General features: G+C 45.3%; 1 protein-coding gene across 1 annotated transcript; it reads right to left on the reverse strand.

Annotated features, from left to right (window-relative positions):
- Positions 1-7258: 7258 nt before the first annotated feature.
- Positions 7259-14166, reverse strand: cbln1 (cerebellin 1 precursor). Its single transcript, XM_035416953.1, has 3 exons — positions 13396-14166; positions 12557-12676; positions 7259-8444 (listed from the first exon to the last, which is right to left on the reverse strand). The coding sequence occupies exons 1-3, from the start codon at positions 13645-13647 to the stop codon at positions 8247-8249; spliced, it is 570 nt and encodes a 189-aa protein (XP_035272844.1). The 5' UTR covers positions 13648-14166; the 3' UTR covers positions 7259-8246.
- Positions 14167-24936: the final 10770 nt, after the last annotated feature.

Here is a 24936-nt window from a genome sequence, read left to right on the forward strand (position 1 = left end):
CAGGGGAGGTGGGATTTGAACTGGGCCCTGAACCGTGCCTTAAGGTTATTCATTTTATATGTATTTCTAAACTTACGAGTTTCCTTGTTTGATATTTTCTATTTCATCCAACCTATATTGCAAAGCAACCATGGGAGTTTTAAAAAGGAGGTATTTTCCAACGAGTGTACAGTATAATTGACAACTATATAAAAAAATGTACGCCCCGGAGATAACACGCAAAATACACGTGTGGATTTTAATGTATAGTCTATTTTTTTTTGCTTTGCAGAATGACTACATGTTCTCTGGAGGATAGACGCATAATTGTTCCAGACAATTTGAATGCATACTATTTTGGATTTAAAATTCGGTATTTTTATTGTGCGTATTTTACATTGTTGCACAATGGTAGTAATAAGGTGGTGTCTATGTTAATCGTTTTCTTTTTCCCACAAAAGAAGGCAAAGGAATATAAAATGTAGGCGGTTAGATTGTTTTCACAATTACAGCATACAGAAAACCCTGGTCAGAGGTCTAAAAGGAGCAACAACACGCCCGTCGGGAAGTTTTTATAAAATAATTAAACTGCACATAGGCTACACTGACGCCTCTAAATATTCTCAATTATATCCTTTCATTTACACTTTGGAGTCTTGCAGGTACTTACCACCCGGGGGGCGATTACGTCACATGGTAATTTTCTGCGGTGTTTGAGGCGTGTCTCAGTGGTAGCCCACACACAATTAGATCTTGTTCAACGTATTGTACAGAAATAAGCGTCAGTCTATTTCAGGGGCGAATTAAACACGAAAATTAAATCATTTGCTGCCTGACTTCACAGTGCTATAACCTATGCTACACTGTTAAAATGACCTGACTTTTACAAGTTTTAGCAATAGTATTTCGCAGTAAACGATTGTAATCAGCGTTTTACTGTGAAATGAATGGTTACCTGGATTTTACAATATGTAACAGTAATATTTCACAATGCAATCAGAATATTACCATACAATCAATGCAGGCTAGACAATATTACAGCAAAAGACAGTGAAATTTAAATTGAACTGGACCACACAGCATTATGGGATATGTCAGCTGTGGTTGAAGCCTAGAGAAGTGGCACCAATAGCAAACATGGAGTGGCCTAAAAAATGTTTTATTTCAGTGCTGAGATAGGTTTACCAACCGTGACTCCCCTTTCCTGATGGTAATACATATAGCTACACAGTAAAATGTACAGTGTTAATTTATCACTGTTAGAGTTGAAATAGAACTGGACATTTTACTGTATATATTTTTAAGATGGCTGTGCTTTCACTTGTAAGGCTTTGTAGCTGAAAGGCTTTGAGTGCGTTGTGTCAGATTATGGAGGTAACTGTTAACATTGACTTCATGTGAGCCTAGCTATCCAAAATCATAAAGCCAATGAATAGATGAGTGAATTAATGATCTTTTGGGTCTAAGTAAATTATCATGTTCTTTTGAAATAACATTGCTTAGGAGTTAGACTTGTCAGCAACTGACATCAAATAGCAAAGCGCTAATGTAAAACAATTTGGGAAGCAGGCATTGCAAGTTTTAAAGTTATTTTACACTGAAATTATTAGCCAACTAGTCAGTTTATAATTGAGCGTTTTTAAAACTGCAATGCTTCTGATGAGCCATGCTTATCAGGCTGTGTTGTGTGATAATAATAATAATAATAATAATACATTTATATAGCTCTTTTCACAGTCTCAAAGACACTTTACAACACAGGGAAATCAAGGAAACAATCAAAAAAAGAAACCAGGGTACAAGCATAATTATCAATAAACAGACAAAGATACAATAAAAAACATACAATACAGAAAATGCAGTGGGACCAGTGGTGCAGTGGTGGTAGGAGGGGGTGTGATGGACAGAGGGGGGAAGACAGACATCAAAGGAAGGCTAGGGAAAAGAGGTGGGTTTTAAGGCGTGATCTGAAGGAGGTGAGTGAGTCTGAGGTACGGATGTCAGGGGGGAGGGCACTCCAGAGTTTGGGGGCAGTAACTGAGAAGGGGCGGTCGCCAAAAGAACGGCGCTGAGAGGGGATGGTGGTGAGGAGGTGGTGATGAAATAAACGTGGCATCAATCTCACTTGGCTTTCAGCAACTTTGTTGTATATAGTGTTTGAAGAAAAGAGGCATTATTCCATGTACCTTGGAGAAACAATGCCAAAAATGACTATGAAACTGAAAGCCTTTGTATTTGGTCTTTTGTTTACAGGTGCTTCTCGGGCATCAACTCTGAGAGGAGCTCAAAATCGAAGAGGGTGGATTTCAACCAGTGAGTTGGCACTTTTCTGAGAAAACTATAGATTTTGAGTGGACGTCAGAGTAGACATAATGTTGTGACTGGACTGTATACTGTGTTTACATTGGAAGTCGTACAGCTGCATTGTTATGTATTCACGTCCTCTCCACCTTAGTTAATGTGAGGCACAAAATGGCTGCTGCGCATCACCCAGGTGGGTGCTACACATGGGTGGTGCTTGAGGTGAATTCCCCTTCTTCACTGTATAACACTTTATAACATTTCCAGGACACTGGAAAAGTCCTATATAAATGCAATTCATTATTATTGTTATTGTAATTATTATTATTATTATTATTATTATTAGGCCTATTGGTCACTGGCTACAGAGTTGCATTACTTTTACAGCTGATATGTAAAATTACAGGTGATTTAATAGGTGATTATGATTTAGAAACAACTGATATGTAGTTCTTCAGCTATATCATAGTAACCAATGATCTCGTTTACTGTGAAATCGCAGTATATAGCTGTCATTTAATTATAATTCACTACGAATATGTTGCAGTAAATTACTGAGAATAGGTTAACAGTAAATTACGGTTAAGTTTACTTACTGTGAAGCACTGTCTGTAATATGAGAAACTCTTGTAGTTACATTATCTCAGTGATTCCATTTATGCCTTTGCTGTTGTTTTGGTGGTGGCGTTTTGCTAAATTGATGACGTGTATTAATGTTACACACGCGCCCCTTAATAACAAGAGAACCTCACTTTAAATATCGTTTAAAACTAAAATATAAAACGGTACTTACACGCATCGCTTTTTATTTTACATTTCAAAACGAAGCGTGCATTTCTATTTTCCAACCCCTTCAAAAAGTGAAGTATTATCCCTTTTCTGGCATGTTTGATCGTGAACCAGTTTCAGAAATAGGCATAGGTTACAATAAATAAAATATATTTTAACTCCACAATTTAACCACAACAACAGTCTGGAGTAATCTCAGCAGTATAATAACATCTTTCCGGATTGGTGCATGTCAAACCAAAATCTAAGATGGCCATAGCAGACGTAACGGACAAGGAAGAAGAAATAGTTGAGAAAGCCCTACCGTCACTATATCTGTGTAAGCGAGGATGTTTTAGGCCATCTTCTAACGTACCGATCAATCAATCTTCAAGTGAAGTACGTTTCCTGGAGTGAGACCATATGGCATTTTTTCGAAGGTACCGTTGAGGCTGCTGCCCTCCTGCTGATATCTTCATACCTGGGGCCCGTCCAAACCAAATCAGAGCGGAAGAGATAAATCGCGTGACTCACCCCTGTGAAAGGAGTGGGCTCTTGCCCAACCGACGCACCTGGTACCGCTTGACAATACAAATTACCCAGATTTCCTGCCTTTCGCAATGCAGTTAAAAAGTTATCCTTTAAACCGCAAAATCGCTTTCGTGCCAGTGTTTCACGTTTTATTGAAATAACAAAAATAACAATTAGTTAACTCGGAAATATCAAGTTCGTACATTCATATGCAAATCTTTCTTTGAGTATAGCAAATATTTGAATATCTGATATAAATAAAAACAGAGCAGGAAAAACTGGAGACAGGAGAGCCACTAAAGTTGTGTAAAGTGCAATGCAAGTTGAACCTGGAGATGACGCCTCTCTGCCATAGGGCCTAACAGGACCTCCGCAAAGGGCCCCATCAGCTTCTCTGCCCTGGGCCCCATACCTGCATCACCGTGGTTAAATAAACAGAGAAGCATATGTTGCTTCGGAGTCTTCTCCCGCCCGCCACCCCCCCTCTCGCCGCCTTCTGCTTCTTTCACGCCTGGCCAGCCCCTCGACTCTCGTTACCGTCTGGCCCTCAGACGGACAGTCCGGTGAGCGGATACTAATGAGCGGACCCCAGTGGGTGGCTCGGGTTCGAGGGCCTCTGCTCAGACTCTCCAACATGGCCGCCACGCCGGCCCTCAGTGTCTCCGGGCGGGAACGCGGAACGGGTCCGAGCCGCGGCCTCGCTCTCCCATTTTGTTTATTTCTGTCTGTCTCTCTGTTCCTTTCTTTAATCTCTGCCTGCATCCCTCGCTCTCCTGTTTTTCAGCAGTGCTTTTAAAAAAAAATGAGGTCTCCTCCCTCCCCTTCCCACTGTCCAACTCAGTTACCCATTTCCCCATTGATTTTACTTTTTTCTCTAAAAAATCTTCCATATCTCGGCTCTCGGAAGACGAGAATCAAATAAAAATCTTCGATCCCCCCCCCCCAAAAAAAAAAAATAAAATAAAATAAAATAAACGGTTTAAAAAGTCAGTAAATAAAGTGATTTGAATTGATGCTGGGATTTGGGTGGGTTGGGTCTGGCCAGGCCCGTCGATGACTGACGGGGGAAGGCCCTGGGGCTCCGCGCCGCAGACGCAGCGGCTCAGATGAGGCCTGTGATTTTGGGCACGGCTGCTCTCTGCGGTGCCTCGTCGGCCTTCCCTGCTTTTCCCCGGGCCCTCCGGCGCTGATTTCCTGCCCCGGCTCCCTTCAGTTAAATGTACAGACCCTCGACCTGTACAGCCCACTGACAGCCTGCGACTCGGAGGGAGAACCCGCGGGGGACTGTAATGTGTGTCGCGCACATTACACACATAAACACAGCTGCTGTTGTGTTCCTTGTAATTGTCGTATGTGCAGTTCAACATTTGCTTTTAAATATCATGACATGACTCCCTGTGCTGCGGTTTACGGTATAATCTCAAGACATTGGCAGATCTGATAGCTCTCTCTCTCTCTCTCCCCCCCTCTCTCTATCCCTGCCCTCTCCTTCTATCCCAGGTGTACAGTTAGATGGGTGGCCACAGGGTTCCCGTCCTAAGCTGTAGCTGACAGCCCCAAAGTGCGTTGAAGTATGATCTTCGGTACACGACAGCTCAATGTCGCTCACCGGGTGAAACAACCCAGTCACGACCAGGACCTCAGCCACAGGAAGCGAGCATGCAAAAAAACCCCCAAAAAAAACAAAAAGCGCAGTCACAGGTCTATGTGTCATCCAATGGGGGAAACTGTGGAGGTCAGTAGTAAATACGTGTAAATTTCCATATGTGCTGTCTGCAGCCCCCGATCCCCTGCACCCCCCTCTCCCCCCACCCCCACCCCCACCCTTACCCAGTCAGCTGTTTCCTGACTTTGGGAGGAGTGGAGGCCGGGGTCGCCATGGGCGACCGCGTTGTCACCTCCTGCGGATAATTGCATTCCGCTTCCTCTTGTTTGTACGAAACTATTTTTAGGACGATACAGATTGTCAGCTGCCCCGTAAATCTTCGGCGGCCATTTCATAAATAATAAAACATAACAACCGACAGCGCCGTGAGTAAATAAATAAATAACCCGGCAAAATTAATAAATGAAGTCAAAAAGGTCATTCCCCAATCAGATATAAACAAGCCTCTGTGATGTAATCATCAGATCTTAAAAACAAATCCCCCTCATGGTATTAAACACTTATGGTAAAGAGCAGGAGGGGGAAGAATAAAAGAGAAAGAGAAAAGGGAGAGGAAGAGAGCAGAGAGAATAGAAAGAAGGGGAAGAGAGCATTGAGAAAAGAGAGAAAGAGTGTGGAGGAATAAACACAACATGATCTTTGTATAAACAGAGGAGTTTGCTTATTATGCGAGTATTAATTTCCCCCCCAGGAGCTAATTAAAATTTTCAGCACAGTGGTAAGAGTGGTGCAGGTCCCCAGTCACCAGGCAAGCTCTGCACAGCTCCAGAGAGCTACCGTCACAGACAGAGCACAGGCAAGCATGTCACTCCATCTCCCACTGTCTCTCTCACACACCAGCACACACACACACACACACACACACACCAGCACACACACACACACACACACACCAGCACACACATACACACACACACATACACACACCAGCACACACATACATACACACCAGCACACACACACACACACACACATACACACACACACACACCAGCACACACAGACACACACACCAGCACACACATACACACACACACACACACCAGCACACACATACACACACACACACACATACACACACCAGCACACACATACATACACACCAGCACACACACACACACACACACACCAGCACACACATACACACACACAGACACACACACACACCAGCACACACACACACACAGACACACACACCAGCACACACATACATACACACCAGCACACACATACGTACACACACACACACACACACCAGCACACACATACATACACACAGACACACACAGACACACACACACCAGCACGCATGCATGCACACATGCAGAAACACATACACACAGACGCACACACCAGCACACACATACATACACACAGACACACATGCATACACCAGCATGCACACATGCACACACATACAAAGACACACATACCATTTATAATTACACACACACAAATAGTCATACAAACACAAATACTTTCAGACATATACAAAATCATACACACATACATTATAAACATAAACATTCACACAGTAAAAAAGGCAAATCGCACACAACATAATACACAAACAACAGACAATACTATTCACAAATATACTGCAGGAAGGGGACACACTGACACACAAATACTTGCACACTAAAGTTTGTCAACAGCCACACTGTGTGTGTGTGTGCCAATGAAGACACGCACACACACACAGACACATAATGAACACACACACACGCACACACAATCACATAATTCACATACACACACACAGACACATAATACACACACACACACGCACACACAATCACATAATTCACATACACACACACACACACACACACACACACACACCCCTCATGGTGAGAACCTTGTCCCCAGTAGGTGGACATACAAGCTTACAGGGACTGAAGCCAACCAGAGTTCATAACAGGGAAGGCCAACCAGAATTCATAACAGGGAAGGCCAACCCTCCAGCTATTTCAACCTGTCCACCCCTAAAATAAAAGACCCGGATTCTCAGCATCTGGTTAAGAAAAATAAAAGTACCATTTCAGTTTTTATTGGATTAAAGCAAATCAAAATAACTAAATAAACTGACTGATAAATAAAAGGGAGGATTTTGTTCTTCTAAATATTCACATATATCTTACAGTTAATAATAAAATTCCTCTATAGATTTTTTTTCTGGCATCATTTCAGTTTTAGCCACATTTCGACCAGAACAAAAACAAGTAGCATCGGTAGGTAACGGCAGCCTTATAGTCCACACACAATCACTAAGTATTAACATTGAAATACTGAATTACAGATATTCAACCAGATTCGATTAATCATAGTGTATATCATAAAGAAACTTTAGGATTTTATAGATCCAGTATACAGCAAGAGTCCTCCATGTAATTATTTTTTTCAGTGTCCACCGACTGCGATGACAGAGAATTTAATGAAGAAAACAACAGCGGAGCATTGGACAGCTGGCAGATTTTCGACATGTTAAAATAAAAAAAAAATTTTTTTAAATGGACTCTCCAGAATTCTGAAGAGAGGAGGAGGAGGGAGAGAAAAAACGAAGAAAGCGTGGATGACATCGGAGACACAAACGATGCGGGGGAGCGCGAGAGCGGGGGGGCTCCGCCGCGTCGGAAAAAACGGAAAGCGGGCGAAACGCACGGGCGGACGGAGACGCGCGAGCGGCGTCGTCTGTCGACGCCGAGAATGAGACTACGGAAACATTCCTGGAAGCGGAGGCAGACAGCGGCGCAGCTATGTGGGAAGGACTTAGCCTCTCTTTCTCTCTTTTTTTAACTTTATTATTTAAATGAAGGTAGAAAAGTTTTGGCTGTCCAGAGCTGTAATCAGGCAGCAGGGTGAATGAGTGTCAGAGAGATTCCACCTCCTCCATTCTCTCTCTCTCTCTCTCGCTCTCCCTCTCTCTCTCTTTCACTCTCTCTCTTCTCCACAGTCTCCCTGGCCACCAGGTTGAGTCCCTCTTCCTCCTCCTCCTCTTCCTCTACAGGGGAAAGACCAGGAACCCTGAGAAAGTGGAGTATTTCCATCCACCCATGAGGTTTCCGCGCTCCAGTTTGAGGTAGGCCCGGTCACCCTTCTCCATGGCGATCAGAACTCCGTTGCTGGCTGCCTCACGTGTCACATCCTGGTCTCCGGCGAAGGCAGAGATGACCGGCCAGCCATTATGCATCAGGCTCACCTGCAGAACAAACAAGGAGAGCTGAGAGAGATACACACACACACACGCACGCAGGCACGTACGCGCACACGCACACACACTCAAACACATATGCACAAACACACGTACACACACTCAAACACATATGCACAAACACACGTACACACACACACACACACACACATGCACAAAAACACACACACACACACACACACACAAAAACGCACACACACACACACACATAAAAACACGCACACACACACATGCTCAAACACATGCACAAACAGACACAGACACACATGCAAACACACACAATCACAAACATGTAGAACACAGGAACACACACGCGCCCATACTCTACGTACACACACATTATTATGTGTTTGAAAGAGAGAGGCATTAAGTAATATTGTAGTTTTTAGCCAATATATATTTTTAATATATAACAGTTCAGAGAGAGAGAGAGAGACAAAGATAAGATAAGAGGGACACAGCTCGGTTTAGGGTGTGTGAAATGAGATGCTGGTGCAGAGGTGAGGGGGGGGGGATTATTAAACCCAACCCTCTGTGGTGAGCGGGTTCCCTGTTTATGTCTATCGCCATGGAGAGGATACCACTCCACAGCGGGACAGGGCCGCGTCGCCGTCCCACAACAAAGAGAGGAAATGTCTTGTGTTAATTTGGGGACAGAACAGTGGGGAACCCTTGCCAGCACTGCAGTGTGGTGACTGAGCCCTGGCATGTGCTGTTCTGCAAGACAAGTGAGGATAAAGATAACCTCGTGAGTAAAGATAAAGAAGGCTCACGAGTCCCATTTCAGGCAGAGAAAGGTGTGGATACTCATACTGCGCAGATCAAAGTGAACTTGTGCACACACACAAAACCAGACACACACACACACACACACACACACACACAAACACGCACAAAATACACAAGCATATATTCTGATACACCCCTGTGTTCCCTTTTATCCGCAAAAATTCGTTTGGCTTATTTCTCTCTTTAAGGTTTAACTCCGAAGCGAAATCTCATATCCCAAAATCCAATAAATATGTGATTTTATGAGTCAGAGAAGTACCTGCTGCAGAATCACAGGGAGGAGTGTAATTTCCAACAATTCTCCACCCCTTCATCACCCCAAAAAAAGAAGCAACTCTTTTAGTGTCTTCATGTGGAGTCCCCCCCCCCCCCCCCCCCCGCCCAGACTTCTGGTGATTATTTTAGAGAAATTATATCTATTTTTACACCAGGGGAGAAATAAACCGTGGTTTCAGATTGGGTGTGTCCTCTCCTGCTTCAACACCACCAATCTGGGAGACAGTTGGCAGTGTCTGCCTCACCCTTCTCTCTCTTCCAGTGGTGGCACATGTTGAACAGGGATGGAGGGCTAGGGGGAGGGGGTGATTTAAAATGCTGCAGTAAGCCGCCTCCCCCACACTGAATATGACCGATATTGAGCCTTGGGGGGGGGGGGGTGGGTGGGTGGCTGGGCAATGAGAATCTTTTACTGGGACAGCGGTGACGCTTGTGGGCCTGTGCATTACCCCACGGCCAATGCGCCAATTAACCGCTCTCAGGAGCTAAAGGCTCTCTGAGGAGTGATGCGCCGCCACCTTCGCACGCGACCGCGGATTCAGTACGACGCCAGCCGCGACCCGCCCAGCTTCACCACTACAGGTAGGGTTTTTGACCCGCACTGTGACCTGTGTGGATGAACACAGAACCCCCCCAACACCACCACCACCACCTCGCGCCCCCAGTTCAGTCCAGCAGCCATGTCCCGGGCTGTTAATAATTTTCCGGGTATTCATAAGCACTTTGGCGCGCAGCTACCCCTATTGTCTGGCCACCTGCGTTCCGCACTTCTTGTCCAACACCTCATCTCACCCCCTATTAAAGCCCCAGACAAAGAAGCTGGTGAAGACACGGAATCTATCAGAAATAAGCACTGTAACATGAAGGAAAATAGCTTACTGGCATTTCACGCATGGTGTTTTCTAGAAGGTACAAAATGCAACCGCAAATGGTCATTAAACCTCTACACTCTCGTTTCTCTTCCCTGTTCTCCATTCTACTTGCTCACGCACAGGACAATGTTTCAATCCACCGTGGTCGAAGTCAGGATTTCAGACGCTAAACTGTGAACGTAGTGGTTTCTGGATGGATTGTGATGTCCGCTGAGCGAACACGCCATTCGGTGAGAGAGTGTAAAGTCTGCAGTTTGTTCGGGGCGAGCATCTACGGCGAGATTCAGCGTCGTGGCGGCATTGTGGCTTCAGTATTCAGCCAGGCCAGTCAAAATGGCCCTCGTGACTGGCGCGGCACAAGATGGCGGAATGTCATCGCGGGGATGCAGAAAATGGCGCAGCCTGTTAACCTCGCCCGCCTGGTGCCAGCCAGCACCCCACCGCCCCCCCCCCCCCCCCAACCAATCCCCCTATGACATTGCCAGTGTAAACTGAGGGAAGGATCTTTGCTCCTGTATATGTGGCTTTGGCAGATACTGTATGTGACCAAATTGAAATGGGTGGCCTTTTAGGACTTAATGCCGTGAACCTCGCAGAGCTGGCCGTGCGGTTGTTTAGGACCGCAAGCGTCTTCGGGCTCCAATATTCAGGTTTTAAATGTTTTTATTTTTTTGAAAGACATTTTAATTGTGCAATGTTTGGTATGAATGGCTATCGCGAAGCTATTGTTCCGTGATCGCCGACAACCCCCCATCCCCCGCAGTCCACGATCCGTTCACCCCCGATTCATTCTCGCTTAGCGCCACCGAAATCCTAGAGCCGGCCACCTCCTTCCGGGGAAAATGACAATGGCAACATTGTCTCGGCCAGGACTCAAACCCGCAAACCCTCACCCTGGCAATAAAGGGGATCTGAAAGGGGCAGGACTGGTGAGAACGCACCTCTGATACTCCAACCCACTCCCCTCCCACAATTCAGGTATGAAGCATTTGGGGGAGGGGACTCACCACAAAGAAAAATCCTTTGCATATCTCTCTCTCTCTCTTGCTTTCCCTCTCTTTGTCCCATCTATTTGCTGTTCTTCACTGAGACTCTCCCCCAGCGGCCAGCGGAGTCTTAGTACCTCCAACTGCGGAAAATGAATTTTCTCGCGCCAGATGTGGTTGCCCTATGAGTTGCGGGGCAAATTTTGTGTGCTTCTTTTTCAGAGCTTAGCAGTGAATGTTACCCCCCCGCACCCCCCATGGACATGACGGAGAGTCAGTGTCCTTCTTTGGGTGTAACCGCGGGCTTGCATGGGTGCTTGCGTCTTTATTTGAGTTTGGGTGGATGAACTTTTTATTTTTTTCTTCTTCTAGCCTGCCAGCTTCCCTTGTTTGTTTGTTTCCAATCAATTCCTCTCCAAAGAGAGTTAAATAACAGAGTGTAATCCTGAACCCCCGGGGGAAAATACAACATAATTATGCTACGGTTTAATTAGCGAAAGATACACTCTAATTACGACTGGGGTGGCATGAAAAGCAACATTGTCAGTGTTAAATGTTATATCGAGAGGGTTACATTTTTAATCAAAGACATTTGTAAATGTTGTGCTTCAAAGGATTAAATCATTTCCACCACACAGGAGGCTTCGCAAGGAAAAAGCCCCACGGTGGCTGTTTTAGTCTGTTACAGATAGTGGCTGCTGAAAATATAAATAGATATCGGCAGGAAATCTTAGTGCATTGATTGGTTTCGCACCTGTTCACCTGTTAAGGCGCGCTGCAAGAGCAGGAGAACCGGTCGGGAACAATCTGACACACGCTCCGTCGCTATCCATGGTGCTGAAAGCGCCCGGCTCTCCACAGTAAACGCACTCACGGTTTATTTTTCAGCGTACATTCATAATTCATGACTTGACTCGCAATAACCTCCAACCACAATTTTCATAAGAACGAAGGTATTGTTTTTTTTAAATCTCTGAATCTTCTTCTGGGAAACAGTCCATAAAACGAAACCATTTTTGAAAGAGGTGTGGATAGCTTTAATGGGACAGTGGGACTCCTGCTGTCGTCCAGACACTGAGAGGAACTAAGAACGGTGCCAAGCGAAAAAGTCTTAATCTTAACAAAAGAAGTAAGGGGCTGTTAATTTTTGCGTTTAACCGAATTACAGTTTACTGACCTGGATCGTTTGACGATTGTACACTTTCACTACGTGGAAATTAAAACTGTAAATCCCTCTGCGCGGAGCGATGAAATTGCTTCTCTCTTCGTCGAAATTTTTCCCAACGTTCACTAGTACCTGTGAGATAGAAGGAAGGGGATACAGAAAGGCGAAATTGTTAGAGCGAGTGATGTGAAATATGTTTTAAGCAGATGATTTACAGAATACACCTGTACTAATGACACAATACTTCTAAACATATGTGACCGATTTGTATTGTTAGACCTAGCATTTGTTACATTTTTCTTTGGGAATGAACCTTTTCTAAGTTAAAGATGTTTGTACATGACAAGTACGTGGACACGCAGAATTGGAATTTATCACAGCTAGGCAACTGACCGGTTCAAATGCTACATTTAATGTCAGAAAAAATTGGACGGTCAGTGCTATTAAATATAATTGAACGTCATTCTAGGGCGATTGACATTTCGCCAAACGGCATGAAGTTAGCGGCTGGTATTTTGTCATTTGCCACCGTACTAGGTTTTTTCTCTTGTTTAATAAAAAATAAACTTACATATTCACAACCGAATATCCGCTAACTAACCGACGTACTAAAAGTTAAACGTACAAGTCCCATTCTGTGTCACCTGGACACAGTGGCAACTATCGGGACACCGCATTTTCTGCCTTCCGTATTTTATCTCTAGTTAAACAGCGGGCGTCCTGCACACGGGGTGCGCACTGTGCGCTCCCTCCCTCATTCACTCACACGCCCGCTCCCCGCTGTGTCAGGGTTTACAGGATCAAACCCCCAGACCACCTGACGTCTACCTTACCGCCGCTCTGATAGTTACCCGATCAAAGTAGATGACCATTGTTCGGTTACTCATCTCCGAGGGTTCGTGGTTGGTGTTTCTTACGGCGGAGAAAGCCACTTTGGCGCTCCCAGATCGCACAGATATCCCAAGCGCAGTTCCGGTCGGATCCGAAGTTGGGTTGGAATCGCAAACCACCAGGCATTTCCCCTCGAGCACGATGGGTTCCGTTTCGTTTTGAGCGCGCGCTAGTCCCGCTAGGCACATCGCACTCAGGAGAAACAGCAACATGACGGCAACTTCTATCTGCACTTGGTCCTAATATCCCGCGCAAAGATATTCGGAGATTTCTTTCGGGAGGGTAAGGAAAATGTGGACACTGCTGTATTTTATATAATCCCGTTTCTTCTAAATCACCCCCTCCGTTTTTTCTTCTTTAAAATGAAATAATTCTCCGTGTAACTTATCTTATCTTTGATAGGGACGTTTTTTCTTCCGTTTGCTATTTTTCACTTTTGGAGATTCCTTTTCCCTTGTTCCCTGTGCTTGCGAGTGATTTTGCTTTCTCGGCTCGCGCTCCCCGCCTTCTAGTCTCACTCTCTAATCGAATAACCCGTGGAGAGCTGAACGAGGCCCTTGTCTAGTCGAAACACAGTTGAATACATAGCGCGGGGTCCGTCTGCTCGCGCGCTGAATTATTGATATGTGAGATATTAGAACAGAAACACAAAGGCACGGACGCGCGATACTCCCGCCCTCCTCGTTTTCAGCAGACCACTCCCCACGGGTCCCAATCACAGATTAGCGCATCTCCAGATTTCCAATCGCTGCGCAGCCCGCCTCCCATCCATGTGACAGTGCTGTTTTTTATAGAGGTATCCTACAGGTGGACTTGGCTCGACAAAAGATCGAAGGAGATGGCAACCCTCTGACTCAGACGGAGGGTTTGCTAGTTTGTTATTATCATCACTTTGGACACATATTGGTTTTCATCCCTGCAGCTGCATCCAAAGGCTTGTAGCAACTAAGAAACAGGCAAGTGAAGAAAATTGACGGGCGGAAAAAGTTTTAAAGGATTATCTGTGGAGCAAGAGCAGGAACAGTTTCCTCGCGCACCTGTGGTAACCTGAAGTTAGAAATGAAAACGTTCGAATGGGACGCAGTATTCCAGAAATTCAAGACTTCTTCAGGGGAGCCGACATTCCTAGCCTCCCAATCCAAGAAAGGATTTATCAGATTGCAATTACTAATTACATAACACTTTATGAAGGCTGTATCTATGACTAATTAATATGTGGTTAGTCAGTGAAACCATTAATTTATACAGCACTATAAATAAACACAATTATCTGTGAGATAGAGACCTCAGAACGAAGGTGTGTATTGCAAAGGCGTTTTGGAGAAGATATCCGTACAAATCAATGTGTCACTTCATCCAGGTTATTAGCTTGATGTTTTTCCTGACTTGAAAACACGCGGTGTGTCACATAATATCAACTCACTTACACATACGGTTCACAGAATATTCACATGGAATATTCGGTGTGATAAGAAGATTAATTTTGTATGTGTCTTTTCTCTCGACCTGATTCCCCCTACGCAACTGGAGAAAGTTTTCACCAGGTATGACACGTTCCGAACTGCCAACAAGAAAACACAAGACAAATTCACACTATCAAGTACAGCCAAGCGAAAAATAAACTGCCGTTCCACATTGATGAGCGAGACTGACTCGTGGAAGGACCATAGCCTACAGTGTTCTGTGCGCCGCGGTCGATATCCACGGGGCTGGGAAATCGTATCTGCGGTTGTTTAATCTTTTTCCTGCAGTAGGAGCCAGTTGATAGAATCAGGCTGACGTCTCCTGTCGTAGCTGAATCCTTGCCCGCGGATGGCCTTCTCGGCTTGCTTCTGACATACCCCACTTGCAATTCAGACATGACATTTCATAAACAAGATCAGTGAGCTAGTTTTAGGGGGTAGAGGCAGACATACCATTCAGAACAAAACAAACAGGAGGGAAAGACAGCCTTGACATTTCACAATCTCTGTCTTATACAAGTTGTAAGTAATTAGTGGAAACGTTTTCAGATACGTTGCTGAAATTACGTCAAGACTTCAAAATGGCACAAAATACGAGAAGTCCGACCGCGCTTTTTACTGAAGTGACGACAGCTCACCAAGAAGAAACATCCCTCTGTTAAACCTTGTCATTGAAAAGTGACCAATCCAAGCCTTCTTAAGTGTAGGTACACCTGGTCAAGAAACAATTCGAATATGTAGAATTTTTCCCTAGCAGAGCGATGTATTTGGAGACAGCTCAACATGGGGAGTCGCCGTACTGCTGAATGCCTTCGAATTCAACTATGTTGTTTAAATGGAATTAGTATACAAAGCTGTCTGATATTCTTGAGTTCTAAACGTAATTTCAGTGTTTCCAAATCAGAAATCTTAGAATGGCGTGGCAGTGAACACAACTCACCCTTCCAGTGAAGTTAACGAAAGTTTGATAACGGCTGTAGTTTTTACATACGATCAAGGTAATGTTTTGTAAAATCGTATTATTTGTCTTTCTCGTTCCCCTGCAGACGCGAAGAGACCAGGGGCCGCGCGTGCACGCACACAAACAGGTGGACGCACACACGCGCGCGCGCACACACACACAAACAAGAGAATGTACGCCCCCTTTATACCCGCTGATGCAGTGCATAAGCAGCGCACCCAGTTTGGCGGAGCATCAGGACAACATCATCTGCTGACAGCATCCCCCGGGAGCCGTCCTGTCACACTCCACATGTTGCAGGTCTCATTGCATCACGCTGCTGCTCGAGGCGCTCTACACGCATCATAGAACGGGAACGTCATAAATAAAGAGACGAAGGGAAGGCGCTCGGTTGCTGACATGTCATGCGCAGTGTACCGGTGTCTCAGTGACAAACCAGCCAGCCGCGACCCTCTTGTGAAATATGTCTGAGGGGAGTGAGCGGAAGCGAGTCGGCACGAGACAGCCGCCGCTTCACAACATCAGCAGTTACACTGCACAGGAAAACAAACTAAGAGAAGGCTTCACGGTGCGAATGCACTATCAATTCTATGTAATACTCTGGCAGCATGCCTCCAGTTTTCGTTTAAACCATTCATGTCGTTATGGCTTTAAAATAGTTTAAAATGATTTCAAAACGAAATGAAAATAAAAGCCTTGATCCACTGGGTGTCACTACAACAATTATCATGGGTACATTATTACGCATGCACCTATAAGCGCAGGGGCACTGGGACTGAGAACTGAATATTTCAAGTAACCTTCGTACATTTATCGAATTGTAAATAATTTGCGTTGGTTTAGTACTCAGATTTAACAGTTTCCCTCACTGTCCTTATGATGTGTCTACACAACAAGTTTTTGAGCTGGTTTAAGGAGCAATTCTACTAATCCTGTATGCAGTAATGCGCACGGTGGCAAAATGCTTGCACACGGCGATTTAACAAATTACATTCCTGGGGTGATATTGCGTAATTGCGCTTTAATTAAAGCCTTTTTTCATTATTGATCTGCAGATTTGTTTTTGGCGATTAACTTAATTAGCACGTTCCCAGTCCAGCCCTTCGATGTACTAATCCAATCAGGTATGTAAAACACTACAAATGTGATTAAGAAAATGACATTATCCCATTAAAAACTCTGGGTGACTTGTAAGGAATATTGTTTCTGTCCTGTAGGCACTCTCGTAATGCAATTTTAACGGGCTGACATACTGCTGTGTGATTGGCTTCATAAAGATGGCCAAGTATAACTGTCCAATTAGGATGTAAGGGGGCAGGGTCCTCACACTGTTCTTCCAGGTCTAAAATCTCTCCGTGCACAGCACTGTGTGTATTGTGTATTGCCTAACCTGGCCTTGTTTTGTGCAGGACTGCTCGCACTGGTCCTCCAGGGCTGCAGTGTCGCAGAGCTGCTATACTCCGGTCCTGGAGGGCTGCAGTCTTACTCAGAGCTTGGCAGCAGCCATTTCTTCATGTTTGCTCACTGTAAAAAAAACAGCACTGCAAAGAGAAATAGAAGGACAAGAGGTGAATACTCTGACCTTTGTTCTCAGAACATCAAAAAATACTGTTAAGCGACCTTTATTCACTGTCTTTTGTTAAGCCTAGAGTTATGGACTGCTTTCCAGGATGGCGAAATAATGTTTTGCGGCAGCAAGTGTAACGTAAGCATTTTGGATGGGCAGCATTAATGTTGCATGCGCTGACTTTGCCTCTTAAAGAGGCAGCATTCACTATTCTGAACCTCACACTCTGTCTGTCTTACCTCTTTCGCTTCCTCTCACTCTCTCTCAAACACACACGGAAATGCGCAGAAAAAATGCACGCTAACAAACATGCACAAACACACATGCGCGTGCACACACACACACTCTTTTGCAGCTGTAATTATCAGGTAAATCAGGGGTTTTTAATTAGCCACGCTGTGGTAAGGTGGGACAGATTGGGTGGCAGAAAGGAAAGGGGAACAGTCTCAAGCTTTCACTTTAAACACGTCCCATCTCTAACCACCCTCCAGACACGTCACAGACCACAGAGTGGGCGGGAGGCTCACTCCTTTATCGACTTTATAAAAAGAACATTTGATTATGAGTCTATTTTCCCTCAGATTTTTTCCCCCCGTGACTTTCTCTCCCAGTTGAATTTTACTTGGGAGTCAGGTGAGAAGCGTGTCAGGGACTGGGACAGAAAGACTGTGGTGCGCAGTGGGGTCAGACAGTAATTAATACGGGGGGAGGAAACATACTTGACTTCTGGTTTACGGTTACGCAAGTCCCTCGTCTGCCGCACGAACACTGAACCTCCTTTATTAGGTCTAAAAATAAAACGCAGGAACATAATCAAGGTTTCATTTTCGTTTTTTATTTTATTTTTATGGTCAAATACCCCTGACCCTCCGTCATTAGGGTGGATGTCCACCTCCTTCGGCCGCCGAGGCCCGTGAATCTGCTGTTCCAGCCATTTTCGCTGACCCCCTCCTCCCCACCTCCCCCCCCCCTCCTCTTGTAATGTGGTCCAATAATGGTTTTCATTTGGTTACAGGAGCGAAAGGGCCGCCCAGAGAGTGCCTGATTAAATCTCCTCACTGTAGCGGAGCTGAGGAGGAAATCGCATTGTGCTGCCAGGAGAGAGGAAGGAGAAAAATAACCTGTCATCACATTCGCTCTGTCTTCTGTTCCTCTTTCCCCCGTCTGGGCCTAATTCTGGAACGGGACTTTAAGGACAATGAGAGGGACAGACTTTCCCTCTAATGGAGAGAGACAGAGACTGAGCAGGAGAGGAAAAACAGAGAGAGAGAGAGAGAGAGAGGAGGAAGGACTGAGAGAAGGGAGGTGGGGAGAGGAGGGAAGTGTTTACCGAAGCAGCATGCGGCAGTGTTTAACAGATCTTGGTGACTGCAAAACAAGTTAAATTGAAAGAAAACATGCATTTATTAATAATGAATAAGGAGCCAGGGACACCATTAGCGGATGAGCCTTTCCTCCAAATTTGCTGTGTGAAGTGATGGATCGCAGTCACGCAGGGAGGGAGAGAGAGCGAGAGACGTGAGCGTGTGCGTGAGAGAGGGGAAGAGACTTGACTAATGAATTGAAAGCTCCTTATTTAACAATTAAGGAGCATGGTGGTGAGGAGAGACATTTCAATAACATCAAAGCAAACCTTAGAAGAAAAGCGTTAAGCAAACGCTAAACAGCAAAAACCACAGGTTACCCTGAGATTAATAGACAGACAGGCAGGCAGTCAGACAGACAGACAGGCATGCAGGCAGGCAGGCAGACAGACAGACAGGCAGGCAGACAGATAGACAGACAGACAGGCAGGCAGGCAGGCAGACAGACAGACATACAGACAGGCAGGCAGACAGACAGACATACAGACAGGCAGGCAGACAGACAGACAGACAGGCAGACAGACAGACAGGCAGGCAGGCAGACAGACAGGCAGGCAGACAGGCAGGCAGGCTGAAAGGAAGATAACTGGAGAAGGAATGAAGAATGTGTTTTTCATTGAAGCTATTGTAGCATTTATTTCAGCACAAATATTTTTTCCAAATGTCCAAACAAAAGCCAACCATGGCTGAACTTCAATATAAATGTGGTTTCCGCACGGTATGGACGTATGACAGTGATTCCTATGGTACGTGTGTGTCTTAGACTGCGGTACATGCTTTATGTATATGCGCGTGTCAGTGTGCGTGCACAGGTCGAAGGTGTGATGTTGTTGTTGCCGAGACAAGGTGTGTATGTCCGGGGAAGGGGGAGGGTGCATTCCAGTGGTGTGGTATAAAATGTCCAGGTTATTAAGACCGTGCTCCAGAGACATGATTGCGGGTGAGGATGGGAGACAGTGCTGGAAATCAGCTCTGCCTGCAGTGGAGCTGATTTGTTTTTTTCCGCTCCTTCGGTAAACAGGACACCAGCCAGGTGTTGACACTGTGGATCAATAGTACTGCAGGCAAGACACTTCCTCTCCCCCCCTGATCCCCTGTAATAACACAGGCGGAATCAGTGAAACTGATTTCCGCCTCCTACGCAGCCTCGGCCCCACGCCACTCAAACTGACAGGCGACTGTCACGTTCCCCTTATACCGCGTACGGCCAAAAACATGCCCCCCCCCCCCCCCCCCGCCCCCTCACTTCCGTCGCTGGCCGAACACGACCGGTCAATCTCTTCGTCCGTACTCGGGCACCTGTGACCCTCGACCCCCGAGCTCTCTCCCCACTCCCAGCTTCACTTCCTGCGCAAGGTGACGAACAGCAGTGCGTTAGCGAGGACCTCCATGTTGTTCCGTCTGCAGGCCAGATTGCGGAGCCATTGTTAGACATTCCGTGACCCATTTTCACCTCAGGAACTGAGCTATTTTTAAAGAAAGGGAATGATGTCTTTTTTCATAGGGTTTTCTATGCTGTTTCTACAGAGACTTAGCAGGGTCCGTATTATTAAAAAATGAAAGAAATCAAATTATTTGTTAAAGGTGTCCACCAGGAGTGTTGCCTGATTAAGACTGGGAGGTTGATGCAGCTGGTCTCAGCTGGGTCTGTCTCACTGAAGCTGAGAGGCTGTGCTATAAGACAGCCAGGAACCTTTGGGGTGCCACTGTGTAAGGACCCCCCTAACTGCCTACAAGGTGCTGACGGGTTGCCAGTTGTCAGCACTGAGCAGCGCACCTTTAAGATCATGAACTTAGATGCATGGTGCCGGAGTTAGCAAAAAAAGCTCATTTACATCTCCGGTCCTATCTGCACTAACTCCTTTAGTGTATAAAATAGCCACTAGCGCAGTGCACTTCAGCCCCAGCGGCCCCTTGGCACGGCAATGACACACTCAGTAAAACGTTCGGCATAATTCTACTCCAGCACATTTTATACGACCCCAAATGGGATCAAACGCTCTCGGTTAGAATAAGATCTACTCTAACAGAGTCGGTTTACCGTTTTTGCTGTGTGGTGCATTCACAGCACAACTGCTGATTTCCAAATGGGAGAGAACAAGGGGGGGGGGGGGGAAGAATATGAAAGACTGACTTCTGCGTGTATGCGTGTGTGTGTGTGTATGTGTGTAGGTGGGGAGGGGGGGGGGGTTGGTGTTGTACACCGTACATTATGTTTGGTCTTTCCTTTCTCTGTTTCTCTCTGAACTCAATTTTCGGATTTCATGCGCAGTCCCCTGGTCCCAGTACAGCTACCTGTCCACACGGCGGCGATCCCCGGAGGCGGCCCGTCGCTGGGGGGAAGCGGCTTCAGGCAGCCTTCACTCTGCGCACGAAAACCGGGCTCTCCTCTCTGGATGCCTCACTTTGGTTGTGAACATCCTCCTCTCTCACAGAGCCACTGTGGTAGCCCCAGCCTTGGGACAGAAAGATTAAACGCGAAACAAACGTGGCGCTGGTACAACACCGGCTACAACCGAGGCGCACAAGATTCCGCACGCTTCTCGGGGGAAATAAAAACGCATTTCTGAAACCGCGGAAGAGAAAAAAAGAGAAAAACCTAGAGAATCTGTACCGCGCATGGACGAACGCATGTAAATGTTGGGGGGGGGGGGGAAACATATTTATCGAAAGAAAAACAGGCGGAATCGAGGAGGTTCGCCAAGCCTTTGACACCTGTGAAGTGTGCAAGATGCATCTAATTAAATTATGATGATGAGAAGCACATCCCAATTAACTGGAATGAATGCAGAGATGAGAGCGGGTCTGACCTATGCTAACTTCACACAGGAGAGAGGTTGGGGTAAAAGCGCTCACTTCATTAACATCAGGCCTGGAGAGGGGCTCCTCCATGCCAGGCGAGGGCCTTCAGGGACCGGGCGAGGGCGCCCCGGACGTGGAGGAACGAGAGAGCGGCTTTTTAAAATCCCCTTCAGCTGAGGGGTCACGGCTGCAGAAAAAAAGACATGCGGGGGTAAGAGGGACAGAGGTGGCGGGAGGGAGGGAGACGGAGGGAGAGGTGGGTGGAAGGAAGGAAGGAAGGAGACAGATGAGCAGAGATGGAGGGACAGAGAAAGAGAGAGAGAGAGAAAGACAGGGATAGAGGGATGAGATGCGAACTTGTGATGGGTGGAGCTACTGTAGGCTATGCTAGCTGACACCCTGATTGGTTCAAATTGTTGCATCATATGGCAAGCTGAAGGCACATTCATGGTTCCCTCATCTGGTCTGAGTGACCATCATCAAGGGCGTGATTATTTACCATCAGTCATCGGTATTTGAATTCTGGAGGAGCTGATAATTATAGCACGGCATTTATTGTTTGCCTTGAGCAAAGAAATAATGTCCACACACTAGAAACACAGCATGAGAAATTGTTTGCTGGTTTGCAGTCCTGCAATGTTGTAATAATTCAGAAGTCACTAACAAGCCAAGAAAAGCAGCCAGGAAGGGGACAATAACCACACATTATAAATGGTTCAGAATTAAATTCACACAATGAGGAACAGGTCTTGTAATGGCATCATTTGTTACATACAAACGCAATGCCTCGGTGTCTTTGTGCATTTTCATTAGGTTATAGAAAGGGCCAAATCGCTGAGGAGCGAGGCTGTAGGTCGAGATGATCTAACTCGCGCGTGGAGTAGCGGCAGCTGCCGTCCCTCAGCGGCTCTGTCACACGCCTCCCCTCCTGACATGTGGGAAAACGAGGGAAAATAAGAGTAGAAAATAAAAAAAATTATAAAATCGCTGCCTTAGTGATCTTTAGACTGAGCATTTCGCTGACATTTCGTTTCTGGAGAAAGGCGCATCGCCGGAAAGCTCCCAAAACGCGTTGATTAACTATAGAAGAACACTGTCTTCGCCGGGAAGTCTCGTCTACCTCGTGCGCCCTTCTTCCATTCGATTATTTTATTTATTGCTCGGCAGCTACACCTCCAAGTGGCTAGGCAAATAGCGCAGAGAATAACGATTTTCTTTTTATTTGCCACCCAACTGGGGGCTGTGTATACATCCAAATTCCCACCCCAATCTGGAATGTCCAATTGTCTGCAACTGCAGTAGCGTTCCATGCACGAAGCACCCTGTCAATTCGGGAGAGCGTGTGCTGTCCAACAGATGTTTATTTTCGCGTTGCAGACCGCAGCTAATGTTGGAAACATACTTGAATTTTATCGCGCCGTTTATATGCACATAAGTGATGACAATCTTGCGTATGATTTCTTAATTTGAATCAAGTCTAACGCCGGAAACTTACCATACGTAAGTGCGCAGACGCTTCGAGCTACGCAAAGCTTTCATGCGTTGTTGTGTTGTAAAATGTGTCACCTGAAATTCTTAACGCAACGCAAGCCCGAGCCGCAGTTTCAAGCGTCACAGCAAGGAGCATTATAGCAAGTAACAACAGGATGAAACCGTCTTCTTTCATTTGTGCGGTCTTTTGCTCAGTCTTTCGCAACTCCCGTGGATTGCCCTCGGGTTTATTACCTCCACATAGATATGACGCACGTTGAGTATGTACAACTCGGCCGTGCGTTTGCAGTGCGTCGGTATGGCGTTTTCATTTGTGTTAGCGTACTTGTGTAGTGTATTTTTTCCGGCCTGAAACCGACTTGCGTATAGCTGGAAGCGCAAGCCTGAACAATGGGTACAGCTGTAAGCAGCACAAACTGGCATTTTGATAAAATGGCTCCATATCATAGCCTACTGACACTTAACAATGTTAGGCCGAATAACTGTGGAAGGTTAGCTGACATGCCGCAGTATTCTTAACTAATCAGGATATTATATAATATTGCCTTTAAAAGAACAGGAAAATAAACACTTAACAGTCTGTTATTTTATTTGGTATCAAAACAAAACAAAAAAGAAACAAACAAACAAACGAACAAAAAAAAACAAAAAAAAAAAAAAACAATTCGGAGACACTGTTCTTTAGAAGTTCTTAAGTTTTAAAACACTTTTATTAATATTTCAGCATGCCATGCGGAAACATGAAGGGAGCCGACGCATTTCAGTCTTAGCCTCTAGATTTTATGATCCTGCAAGGGATGCTGGCTGGACAAATTAATTAAAGAATTAATGAATTAATTTGTTTATTGGTTTGTCATAAGCGACTTCTGGCAGCACAGTAATTATGACAGCGAACAACATAAGAAAGACAATTGGGCTAATGCAGGTTTTCTTTCTGCCTAATTTTAATCATAATTATCAAGGACCACCAAAATATTACACGATCTTCATCTTATTCATTATAGTTTTAATATATTATTGGACATAAAATTAACCTTCAATGTGATATGACTGATCTAAAACTGAGAGTAATTCAATTTATATAATTAAAATTCAAACACGGATATAAACGGTCTTTAATTGTGCAATTATTATAAATAAATAAGCAATGCAATTATGACACATCCAAATGTTGTTTACTTAAATGCTTTAGCTTCTCTTCCCGAGCCCTGTGCATTACATCATACAGATCTCCAACCAGGACATGTAAATATGATGTAGGCTAAAATAAATAATAATTTAAAAAATCTTTGTCTGTGTGGTAGGAAAAAAATGTGACCTTGGAAAAATAACAAGTAATTATAATAATAATAATAATAAATTTTTATTCTTAATATTTGAGTGGAAGTATTTTATTTTTTGCTGTACAATGGGGAAACTAGCTTTTTGAAAAAAAATCATAGATATCAGCAGGGGGCGACATAACATCCGGTGCTGAGGTCGAGAACTGAAAGCTGGCCCCTAGGTTTTAGGCCTTATGCCCGAAACATACCCTACATAAGTATGCGAAGGCAGACGTCTCACGCTACGCAAAGTTGTTTCATGCGTCCTTGCGTTCTAAAATGTGTCACATGAGTTTGGAGTGCCGCAGCGAGGGACATTACAGCAGGTAACGACAGGATGAAGCCGTCTTCTTCCATTTCTGCTTTTCTTCCGCTTGGTCTTTCACAACTGTCCTGGATGGCCCCCTCGAGGACTCTGGTTTATTACCTCCACGCTACTGGGACGTACGAACGCACGTCAAGTGTGTACGGGCAGTGCGTGCGTTTGCGGTGCGTCGGCCTGCTGCTGTCATTTGCGCGCACGTACTTGCG

This window comes from Anguilla anguilla, chromosome 5 (assembly GCF_013347855.1).
Source record: "Anguilla anguilla isolate fAngAng1 chromosome 5, fAngAng1.pri, whole genome shotgun sequence".
In the NCBI taxonomy this organism is placed as follows: Eukaryota; Metazoa; Chordata; class Actinopteri; order Anguilliformes; family Anguillidae; genus Anguilla; species Anguilla anguilla.